The sequence below is a fragment of the Podarcis bocagei genome, assembly GCF_964188305.1.
Source record: "Podarcis bocagei genome assembly, chromosome: 10".
In the NCBI taxonomy this organism is placed as follows: domain Eukaryota; kingdom Metazoa; phylum Chordata; class Lepidosauria; order Squamata; family Lacertidae; genus Podarcis; species Podarcis bocagei.
Window position 1 is genome coordinate 24109323 of NC_138135.1, and position 12451 is coordinate 24121773.

Consider the following 12451-nt stretch of genomic DNA (forward strand, 5'->3'; position numbering starts at 1 on the left):
CTGGGATTGGATTGTAACCCAATCCTAGTCATGTATACTCAGAATGATGTCCTATTGAGATCAATGGGCTTTCTCCTTGAAAGTAGATATGGGTTGCTGCCTCAATGTCAGATTTTGCATCTAATATAGCTATTTTCCTAGCAATATTCTTTAATACAGTGCATTTTTTTGTATTTTCATTAATACATGCATTTATATACCAACTTTTTCTTAATACATGTATTTAGGTACAACTTGGTTGGAGAACTGCATTGCAAAAGTCAGAGAAGTGTGGATTTTGAAAGGTACCTGTGTTTCAGTTTAGCATATTGATTTGAGAAGTACAGATTAAGCTCGTTGCTCATTAAATGGCAAACAGAGCCAAATTTCTCCCCAATCCCTACTATGGACTTAATGAACTTACACCCCCTTATCTTTAGATGGTAATGGATTAGCCAGCCCTGCTGCATTTGTAAGCCCTCATGCTCATTCTGCTTCGTGGACATCTGCCCCCAAGTCTTGCCCTGGTAGCATCACTAAATGTACATTTCTAATATCACACGTTCCATGAAATTTACAGGGCCATAGAGTACATTTCCCCACACCCTGTATGTTGAATAATCTGCACAGGTATTTCCCCTTCATAACAATGGAACTTTGAGGGATCCAATGAAGCTGGATGCTGGAGGGTTCTGGACAGTCAAAAGAAAGGACTTCTTCACATAGTGCAAAATTAAGCTATGGAATTTGCTGCCATGAGAAGTAGTGATGGCCACCAACTTGGATGGACTTAAAAGAGGATGAGACAAATTCAGGGAGGAGAAGGCTTTCCATGGCTACTAGTCATGATGGCTATGTTCTACCTCCACTTTCACAGGCAAGTATGCCTTTGAATACTAGCTTCTGGAAACTGCAAGACAGGAGAGTGCTGTTGTGCTCAGGTCCTGCTTTGGGGTTTCCCAGAGGCATCTGGTTGGTCACTGTAAAAGCAGGATGCTGGACTAGATAGACCGTTGGCCTGATCCATCTACTTCCTTGGGAATCACACATTATTTCCCTCTTGCCTCTCTCTCTCTCTCTCTCTCTCTCTCTCTCTCTCTCTCTCTCTGTGTGTGTGTGTGTGTGTCATATTGTCTTTCTCCTTTGTTACCACTATCTCAAAAAGGCAAAATCGGCAGTGAAAATGTATGATTCATGTGGTGAGAGATGGAATGTGCTTGTCATCAGGTTAGGAGCACAAGACAATTTTCTCACTCCCGTGGCATGCAAAATGAAGTCACTTTGCTGTGCTTACGCCCAGACGGATGAGTTTTTCCTTTCCTTTTGTCATGTACTAGTCAGGAATGGGAGTGTGGTTGGCGAGAAATCAGGTCAGAAGCAAAGGATGGCTACTTCATAGAAATATTCCAGTGTCACATTTTTATTGCTTGCATTCTCCAGCGCCATCCCTATCATTAGGCACAGTGAGGTGGCCACCTCGGGCAGTTGATTTTGAGTGTGGCAGAAAGGGCAGCAACTGTTGGGTTGGCTGGGGGCTAGGATGACCCTCAGGCATAGGACAGGAATGATTCCAGTCTGTCTCTCCCATCAGCGTTCAGCTCTAGGGAGTTCCGAATCACCTTCCCCGACGATTTATAATGACTCATGTCTTGGAGACCCTGAGCACATATTCAGAGTCCAGCAGAGATAAACGCACACAGAACTAGGCTGGGGTTGTAAGCACTAAAGCTACTTTATTAAGCATAAGGCAGAAAAAAAGAAAACATGTCTCTTCTCTCTGGTCTTCCTCGGAGAGAAGATGGAAGTGAAAGCAAAAACAAATGGAAACAGAGTACAGTAAACATCCGTTCCCATGATTCCAGTGCTGGAATGCATAACACAGACATGTGATGAACCAATCCTACATATCTGCACAGTGAGAGGAACAGAAACCCAACAGCAGCTGGCTATGTGATTTATTATTACTGTATGTTTTCTGCCAGGGAGTGGGAGAGGTACTTGCCAGATTTTCTACTTCAGGTGTTAAAATAATTTAGCTACTCTTGGGTACTATGTTTGGTGGGGTGGGGTGAGTGATCATTAGCAACATGTCTTGGGCCAGCCTGTCCCCTAAGGTGCTATATTGGGTTTGGTTTTTTTAAATGTAGAAGAGGATCTCTACCTTCTGCAAGGCAGGCAGAAGTCAGCAAGTATAGACCAGAAGAAGAGTTCTCACCAGGTCCAGCTCACCCCGCAGGGTGGAGTCACAGCAACAGCCTTTTGGCAGCAGTGTCACTAGAAGGGTCGAGACAGTGTAGGGCTGCCAGATGTGCTGATTTCCTTGGACATTGCCAGGGATTTCTGAAAGGTGGTGCTTTGTCCTGGATCTTAGGCAAGTCAATTGAAAGATCGCATTTATTTGGTGTTTTGTAAAAAACAAAAAACACCCTAAGACATTGGGGAGACTCCGGCTGCACAGATGCACTGGCAGAGTAGTGCTTCTACATTTGGTCAGACAGGCTACTGTCTGTCTGCATGTACAAGACAGAAGTGATATCTTCCAAAGCATGTAGGAAACACCATCCCAATGGAAGGAGAGCCTGCCAGCAACGGCAAAACAAGGCAGGGTCAAGGGACGGTTCAGGGTATTTCAATGAAAATTTGCAGAGGGATAAAAGGATTTTGCTCCAAAATGTCCCTCAAGAGTTTTGCACATCTCCAGAAGGAGTCTCACTTGATACACTAAAAGAGGGCAGCAGGTGTCTTAAATTTGGTCTTTAACTGAGCCACCTTCCTCCACATGTCATTATCAAACTTCCCCTACAGCTACACCATTACAAAGAAGAGGCCACACTTCAGAGTTTTGAATTAAACATGTACTTTTTAAAATAATAAATAATACATTTCCGTGTGTACGTTTGTGTTTCATTTTAACATTATCCCTTTTGTTCTTTCCCCTAAATAACTTAATTCATATTTAGCATCTTCCAGGGGAAACTAAACAGGCCAAAGTGCCATTGTAATCAATGTAAGATGAAACATTTAACTTGAGCTTTGATTGATGAAACTCAGGCCTCCTGAATTTTCCTTGGGATTTTCATTCCTTTGCATCTCGCCTTTCCTTGAGCTCCATTTGCCAGAAATTGCATAAACTGAAATGCCTCACCATCTTTGTTTTCTTTTTCTTTCCTCTGCAGGCTTAAGTGATATTTATCTACTAGTTTGCTAGACGCAGACATGAATAACTCGACGAACATAAGCTATTTGGAGGATGTGATGCCTCTGGGGAGTCCTTATAAAACAGTTGAGGTAGTATTCATCGTCCTGGTGGCTGGCTCCCTCAGTCTCGTGACCATCATTGGGAACATCCTGGTGATGGTGTCCATTAAAGTCAACAGGCACCTGCAGACTGTCAACAATTACTTTCTTTTCAGCCTGGCATGTGCGGACTTGATCATCGGTGTCTTTTCCATGAACCTGTACACACTTTACACTGTGATTGGCTATTGGCCGCTTGGACCTGTGGTTTGTGACTTGTGGTTGGCGCTTGACTATGTGGTCAGCAATGCCTCTGTCATGAACCTTCTCATTATCAGTTTTGACCGATATTTTTGCGTCACCAAGCCTCTGACTTACCCTGTCAAGCGGACCACTAAGATGGCAGGTATGATGATCGCCGCAGCCTGGGTGCTGTCGTTCATCTTGTGGGCACCCGCAATTCTTTTTTGGCAGTTCATTGTAGGGGAGAGGACTGTCCCCGATGGGGAATGCTACATTCAGTTCCTGTCCAATGCAGCCGTCACCTTTGGCACAGCGATTGCCGCTTTCTACCTGCCTGTTATCATCATGACTATTCTTTACTGGCAAATATCTCGCGCCAGTAAGAGCAGGATTAAAAAAGACAAAAAGGGGAGTGGGCAAAACCAGGATCCAGTTTCTCCAAGCTTGGTCCAAGGTAAAATAGTAAAACCAAACAATAACAATGTTCCAACTAATGAAGATGGGGTAGAACATGGTAAAATTCAGAATGGTAAAGCCACAGGGGAATCAGTGATGGAAAATTGTGTTACTGCAGAGGAGAAGGAAAGTTCTAATGACTCCACCTCTGTCAGCGCTGTGGCTTCCAATGTGAAAGATGATGAACCCATCAAAGAGGACACCAGGGCTTCTGCCTCCCAAGTCAATGCCAAAGTGGAGAACTCCAAATTGACATGTATTAGGATACTCACAAAGTCCCCGAAAGGCGACTGTTCTGGTTCTACCAACACGACCGTGGAGATTGTAGGTCCCGATGGGCAAAATGGAGATGAGAAGCAGAACATTGTAGCACGTAAGATTGTCAAGATGACTAAGCAGCCTCCCAAAAAGAAGACACCTCCTTCCAGGGAGAAAAAGGTGACCAGGACTATATTGGCTATTCTCCTGGCCTTCATCATTACCTGGACACCATACAACGTCATGGTCCTCATCAACAGCTTCTGTGCGTCTTGCATCCCCAACACAGTATGGACCATTGGTTACTGGCTGTGCTATATCAATAGCACCATCAATCCTGCCTGCTATGCGCTCTGCAATGCTACCTTCAAGAAAACCTTTAAGCACCTCCTTATGTGTCATTACAAGAACATAGGAGCTACAAGGTAAAACAGTAATAAGCGGGGTGTGGGGAAGGGAGAAGGAAGTTCAAAGTTTTATAAAACTATGCCACAGCACTTTATGCTCTAGAATGAAACCAAGAAGGCTATAGGACACATACTGATGGGGTGGGGGGGGGACGACATGTGCTCCATCTCCGACAACTACACTTCAGAGATCACCACTTTTCTGTCAGTGAATCAGAGGCAGGAAAGGGTGGGCAGGCCAGCTGAGGATATGAACTTGAGGCAACACGCCCAGATCTCTGGTAGTCTCATGCAGAAGGGCTGTTGAATCCATTCTTCTTTGGGGAAGTGTTCTCTTGTGTGAAGCCCGTTTAGGTTTGCTTCATCTGAAAGGGATCTGCATAAAAGCACTGGCATTTCAGTGAGAAGGACAACCCCACTGAGGGTTGCGTCTTTGTCAGTTCTTCTGGCCTGGCAGTTGCCAGTTTTGTTTGTCTGTCTGTGTGTATGTTCATTTGAAAACAGTGGTGGTGGGGGAATTGTTCAACAATATCCTTCCTGTATGGAATGCTTCAATGACTGGAAGAGAGAGACACGGAACAATCCAATCAGCTCAACAGATTCCATAATTTTAAAAAGTGGTGGGATTTGATGGATGTTACTATTAATTATTTACCTCTCTCCTGCTGCTTGAATCTGCATCAGAAAAAAAATAGTATATTACCTCATAACGGGCATGGTTTCAGCCAGGCTTTTAAGCACACGCTACACTTGCTCCATCTTAAGTCAAGAAGACTTAAAAGTGCTGGGATTTGGCTAGGTTGCAACCACTGGAAGCTGTGATTGGTTAACGGGTGCCACATGGTGATTGATTCTTCCTTTTTAACTGGGTCAGACTTCGCATAGCACTGATGGGCAGTCCAATGGAGTGGGAAAATGGAACCAAGTGGCCCCTTTATCATTTGGCAAGCCACAGTGACTAGCCAAAGGCTTTTGAAAATGAAGCATTGGGGGCATTTGCAGCCCAGTCAGTTTGGTCTGTGAAATGGCAAAACATCCCAATGAGTCTCTTTAGGCTGTGCACTTCAGAAAGAAAAATGGTCCCCGTTGAATTTTGCCCATCCATATCACCTCTTAATTTTATGTTTCCTGCTCTTTAAGCAAATAAATCTTCATAAGTTTTTTGTTTCCAAAAACTACCTTTGTACAGGTTCTTCTCCCTGCCCACCCCCAAACTTGGGAGAGACGAAACACCAACTGTTTGAAGTTCACTAAACAAATAAATTGATTAGTTATCTCAGTATGTAGTCTTCCAAAGTAAGATTTCAAAATAGTAGCTTTTTCACTGAGGCACCACACCTTGTAGGCTTTGTTTACAGGCCGAAGTTCTCAGTAACAGATGTGGTATACCTGTCACTGTGCTGTATCACTTTAGATCCCAAGTTGTGGGGTGGGAGAGACCATTCCGGGGGGGGGGGATCCCTACACATCGGTTGTGTTCAGATGAAACATTCACTGATTCTCCAAATCATGGTTTGGAGCCATGTACCCAGCCATCATGGTGTCCTCCAGATATTGTTGGACTACAACTCCCATCATTCCTGACCATTGATCATACTGGCTGGGGATGATGGAGTCCAGCAACATCTGGCGGTACCACATTGACTACATCTAGTTAGGACGCTTAGAAATTAGCCACTTATGTTCATACTCCCACCTGTTCCCCTTGCATTCACCACTTAATAGATTTTGTGAAACAAACATTGCCTGTGACATCTGAAACAGCAAACTGTAGTATTAAAGATTCCTCCATACCAGGACTGCAAACAATATTCAAAATATTGTATGCAAACCCTGATTTGGAAGAATCATTCAAACCACATCTAATCACTTCAGATATCCTGTGACTTGACAAAGATGGGCATACAAGGAGGCAGGAGGGAACACATGAAGACAAGGCTTGCTCCTCTTCCTGCAAACAATTATTTGGATGTGACTTCTGAATGTGTTGTAGAAAACTGACATGTGAAAAAGGATTCTAGCATCGTCTTCCATCTAATGTTTTAAGTAGAAGGAATTCAGTTTTATACAGAGGAGTATTCAATTTCATAAACCCCAAACATCTAAAACAGTACAGCCTGAATTAACATTTACCACCTCAGCCAAAACTAGGCCTTTGTTGCATCGCAATAAGACTTGTAGAATGCTCAGTAGGCAAGAGAAAACAGAACACAAAAAATCCATATTCACTGGGTGTTATTTGGGGACCAGATCAGTTTAAAGCTATGATAAGTTTGTTCTGCAAACAATCAGCAGTGGTTCAAAAAAATATTTTCCAAGCCAGAGAGAAAGAGAGAGAGAGAGAGTTTTGATTTATTACACACATATTATAAAATGTGCTGTGAAATTCACAGAAGTTCCATTTGCATCAATTGCTGTAGGATCACAAAAAGGGAGAGCAGCAAAGGCCACTAGGTAGCCACTGGGGCAGCAGACTGAGCAGGCACGCAAGTCACATGTTTATAGTCTTCCCTGCTATGGTGAGATGTAGTATATTTCTATTTAAATTATAGTGATTCTTTCTACATTTGTACCTATGCATATAAATTAACACATGCAAATTTTATGTAGATTAGAGTCCTCCTTTGTATTCTTTTTTGATGATGCATCCCCAGAAGGTGGGCTGCTATTCAGGGAGAGGAGCAAGGCAGCAGTGAGGTAGGTGTGGTGCAAATGTATTGGCAGGAGCAGCAGATTGGCTCTGCCAGTGTGTTTGCAGTGCACCAACCTCCTTACTGCCTTATCCCTCCTCCTCCTGGCAATTGCTGAAATAGCAATCAAAACAACAGAGCAAATGCCTCATTACTTCAATTCTCCCCAATCCTGCTTTGAAGTACAAACAATGCAGATGCCTGGGAGAACCAAAATGCTTGGAAGCTGATGCCTAAAAGATAAGAAACTAAGGGCTGTGAGGTCCGTCTTTACAAGGAAATTTTTTGAATTAAAGTTCTAACAGCATCTTACTTTTCTCTTCCCTGGCTTTGTTCTTATCATCCCTATGCCATATATATATATCAGAGGGAGGTTATTTTCTGTGATTCAGAAAATAAATTATATTTTCATACATATCCCATCATATCCGTGTCAGTCATAGGTTAGTCTCCAACTTTAGTCATAGAGAGAGTAGACTCACTGAAATCAATGGATTTACTTAAGACTATTGAGTTGTTTCTAACTAAATCATACTCAGAGTAGACCCATTGAAAATCAATGGATCTGAGTTAGCCATATTACCTTTTACGTTTTGAGCATGTAGAAACTGCAGAAGGATCTGAAAGTGTTATCACTTCATTCACTTACCAGAGCAAGGAAGGTTTGTCAATTTCACTTTGATAAATGACACCATCACTCCTGTTCTGAAAACAATCTCAAGCTATGCTCTTCTGTATTCCCCCTCCATTACACACTGCTCACACGAGACAGAATAACTGCAGATATACACAATGAATAGATGTATCATATATTTGTACAATACTAATCCAACTCTCTTCCCTTGTCTGACAATCAAAACTATTCACCCTTTAAGGATTCATGCTTCTCTCCCTCCGTCTTTGAAAACTGAAATATTTTTAATTCATTCTGGTGGGTGGGGCTGGGGCTGGGGCTGGGAATCAATAAGAGCAGAACCATTGAAACAAATCCCTCCTGGCTACTTAATGATTTCACTTTTCAAGTAAAGATTAAGTCATTGGGAATCTCTAAAGGGATTGCTCGATTTCTCATGGCTTTCCTTGTTGTCTCAGGCCTACAAGGCCCCTTGGCATTCACATCATGACATCTCCCCTTTTGAAGTCTGCTTCTGTTGGATGTAAATGCAATTTCTTCTCTTTAAAAAAAAAATGGTGCCTTTGAGCTTCCCAATTGTCACTTGACTCCTGACTGCTTAGCAGGTTGACAAAGCCAATTACGTGTTCCCAACTTGCTGCAGCTTTTGACTGGGCACTGCAGTGAAAGAGACGAAAGAATCATTGACAGCAATAATAAACCCTACCTCTGTTTGCAGAATCTACACACACTGAGAAAGGATCCTGCACCCCTTTACTTGGGATCCTTTTCCTTGCATGCAAACAAGGCAAAATTGGAAGGTTAAGCTATCAATTATCCTTACTCATTGAAGGAAGGATGACCAGCCCTGTGATTTTCTCAAATGAGATTTGTATGGAGAAATCAAGTAGGTTATTTCTAGGCTATGTTGCCAAGAGAAGATGCACTATTGATGTTCTATACCAATCATTCTTGAATGGTGACTGATCACCAACCAGCTGTGGTCAGCGGGAAGGTGGAATTTACCTGACTTCCCATCATCAAGAGGGGTAGGGGTGAGGTCAGTGTGCTGCAGATCCAACTTGACATTCCTGCTGATGTGTTTGCATCGCACTAACCTCACCAACTATCTCTTGCCTCTCCCTCACAGTACACTGCAGTGACACTGGTGATGGGAGGTCAAATAAGTGCTCCCACTGCACCTATTGCTGCTGTCACCAACAAGACCGTATCATATCAGGAATAATTTGTGAGCATCTAAATCACTCTGAAAGGGTCACTTGCAAGAATGCTTCTCATTCAGTACTGATCTATAGCATTGTCCACAACCTTGGGTCCTCAGATGTTGTTGGACTGTAGGTCCCATCATGCTTGACTATTGGCTGAGCTGGCTGGGAGTGATGGGAGTTGTAGTCCAACCACATCTGGGACCTCAAGGTTGAAGAACACCAATCTATAGCATATGCCTTCCACCCATCTGTTTCTCTGATGATTCTATTTGTAAATCATGGGATAAAGTAACTGCATTAATGAGACAAGGTGGCCACATAAGACATATACCAGAAATCAAGCTGAAGCTTTTCATTGGATGGAGATAAATGGGGTCACCTGTAAACTTCTACAGATCAAACTGATGTTTAATTAATGGCAACAGGCAAATTCAAAAGTCGGCAGCTCCTAGTCCCATTTTTCTTCTTTTTAACTCCCAGGCAATAGCTATATAAATCTGTGAGGAGCTGCAAAAACAATGCATCTTTCCCCTGAGGGATATATGCGCAAGTTTCTGATTCAGATGCTATAAAGGGAGAGAGACAAAAGTAGAAATGTGACACAATTGTGCTTCCTGTCCTCAGCCCCTTTGCCTACTTCAGTGTCACATCCAAAGCCATCAACACAACCCCTACAATTGCTTCCCTCCATATATTGTTTCAATGCGTCTGAATTGTATCATGTGAAAACCCTATTTCTGGCAAGTGGACATTTTACCAAAACATTGTAGATTGATTCCTAAAAGGTTTTGCAGCGTGGAATGGCAAAACATCTACCTGCATTGAAACAAATCTGGACTTTGGTGTGGATGGAAGCAATCTTATGGCAGCTTACCAAATTTAGGTCTCTCTCATATGAGGCATCCTTTAGGCATTTCATTCTTGCAATGTTTGAAGGTCTGAGCCTAGTGGGAGCTGGAGTGTACACCTCTGAACTTAGCTGGGACATTACTATGTATTCAAGAAGCCAAGAGCTTTCAACTGTACCTAAAGTCAGTCTCATATTTATGTATGTAGCAAGATAGTAAAATCCATTTCAGGTTGAGTGTTCACATAGCTGCCATTTCTAAAACAGAAAGCATATTGCAGAAATGTGGAGAAACACTTGTCTTGAGGACAGGGCTGGCATTGGCACATAACATGTTTGGGCAAGGCCTGGGGCCACTGCAGCTGAGGGCTATAGTAGCAGCCATTTTCTTCCTTTCATTGGCTTTGGATCTTGTCCCTGACATAGCATTCCTCTAGGCTTGTTTAGACAATACAATGAACACAAGTATAAGCTGTCTCTACCCATGCACAAGTGTTTGTGTGAGAGTGTACTCTTTTTGATTTGTACAGCTCAGCTGCACACTCATGCAATGTCATGAAAACTCATGGCAAGTGGACTCATGAAAGTGAAGAGCGTTGTGACAGCCAAACTGTTTGTGTACACATCTGTGTACAGACTGTACGCTTGTTGAATGTAATGTGTGAACACACTTGCAACAGGGCCCAGAGGCACTGTGGGGGCATTAAGAGGGCAACATTGCAGCCACACAGCCCAGTCCTCTCAGCACCCCTACAAACTTTCTGTGGTGGTGGGTGGGTGACCAGCCACTAGGGTGGTGCTTGGGTGGGTATGAATTGGGAGAAGGGGGCTCTTGAAGGCTCTACTTCTTCAAGAAAAGAAATTGTCTCCAATACTGGGCCTATTCAGAATAGCCCTGTTGAAATTAATGAACATGTCTAACTTAGGCCCAGTTATTTCAGTGGATCTACTCTATATACAACTCCAAACCCCGCTGGGTGTGTCCAACATCTTGCATGCCCCTCAAGTTGCTAAAAGAATCGGCATTTTGTACAAAATTACTCACTTCTACCTAAAGCAGTTTAATTCTACTGGATTCAATGCGACAAAGGCCCAGTTTTTGTGTCATCCTGTTGGTTGGATAAGCATTGGGAAGACAGAACATCTGGGCAGCTAGATGCTACACGATTCACATGAAGGGATACTTGCATGGTATTCCCTATAGTAAAAGGCTTCTCTGGCATGATTATGGCTCAGTTGGACAATGTGAGATGCTCTCCTAATCATGGAGACAGCCTTCCAAATCACATAGGGGGGGGGAACCTCCTGGCAGTCAATATCCTGAAGCAAGCATGAACAGAGTTAACACATGGTTTCCTATTGTTGATTACGGAAAGAACCATGTTCCAGAGTGGGTTCTTCCCTCCCTACCCTTCGCCATAGCCAGCAATAAGTAACTGCAGGTGCTCACCATCCTCAAGGCAAAAAAAGGGATGTTGTGTCATATGATCACAGGCAAGAATGTGGTATGAAAAACCTTATATGTTGGTAACGTTCTGGTCCCAGTATCCATTGTGGAGAAATGTATTTCATCGTGTGTTTGATGTACTCACACTTTGACCAAATGATGTTTAGTTACTGGAAATAGACAGTTGAGAAATGGGGGATCCAACTGTGTTTCCCCAGCCCTGCCAAAGGGACAAACTCGAGAGTGACTGCAGACAAACTCCTTTATGCCCTCCTACCGTATCTTCTGGGAGGATACAGAATGTCTGGATGCCACAGGTGATTCCATGTCATCTTTACAGTTGCACCCCAAAGATTGGCCATCCTGTACCGAACTGCATAATAGTGTTAGTAAGGGGCTGCCAAGGGTCATTAATAAATGGACTTTCAACAATTTATCTGTAACTACTGGTGCCATATTGAGGAGGACAGTGTTGAGCTAGAGGCTAAATACCATCTGTAAATACCTACCAGTGACGTGTTTTGACATGACCCAACCATCACTTGGCTATGTACAGATATAATACAACACCTGTAATATTGTTGAACTTTTGAGTTACAATGTAAATAAAGCTACAATGAATGTCTGATTACTCTTCAAACTATATGTACGAAGGGTGCAATCCTTCCTGAGATCTTTTGGGTTGTGTTTTGGGTTTTCACTTTTCCTTTCCTTTTCTTTTCTAAGAATCCTGTTGTTCCTTTACAAAGGCTAGAATTCTTGTCTTAAAAACTACTGTAAGAATGAGAGAGTGCATTACTCATAAAGGATGTGTGGACACTGACGGCAAGGAAGATAATGAGCTGAATTAAGATCATTATTGGCAAGGCTGCTGGGTCCGGGCTGCATTCTTGATGATGCCGTATCTTTGATCTCATAGAAATAAGATAAGCACAAATGTTATGGTTGACTTTGCAAAGCCCAACCATCATAATATACATATATACATATATATATTATAGATATATATTTATATAATCTGTATAGATATACATATAATTTACAC

General features: G+C 42.7%; 1 protein-coding gene across 2 annotated transcripts in view; it reads left to right on the top strand.

Moving 5' to 3' along the window:
* The window catches only part of CHRM2 (cholinergic receptor muscarinic 2), a 175522-nt gene extending 165728 nt beyond the window's left edge, over window positions 1–9794 (top strand). For both annotated transcript variants that reach the window (XM_081212073.1, XM_081212072.1), the window contains exon 4: window positions 3156–9794. In XM_081212073.1, the coding sequence (XP_081068199.1) occupies window positions 3196–4602 (1407 nt within the window). In that variant the 5' untranslated portion in view covers window positions 3156–3195 and the 3' untranslated portion in view covers window positions 4603–9794. The remainder of the gene's footprint in view (window positions 1–3155) is intronic.
* The last annotated feature ends 2657 nt before the right edge of the window (window positions 9795–12451 follow it).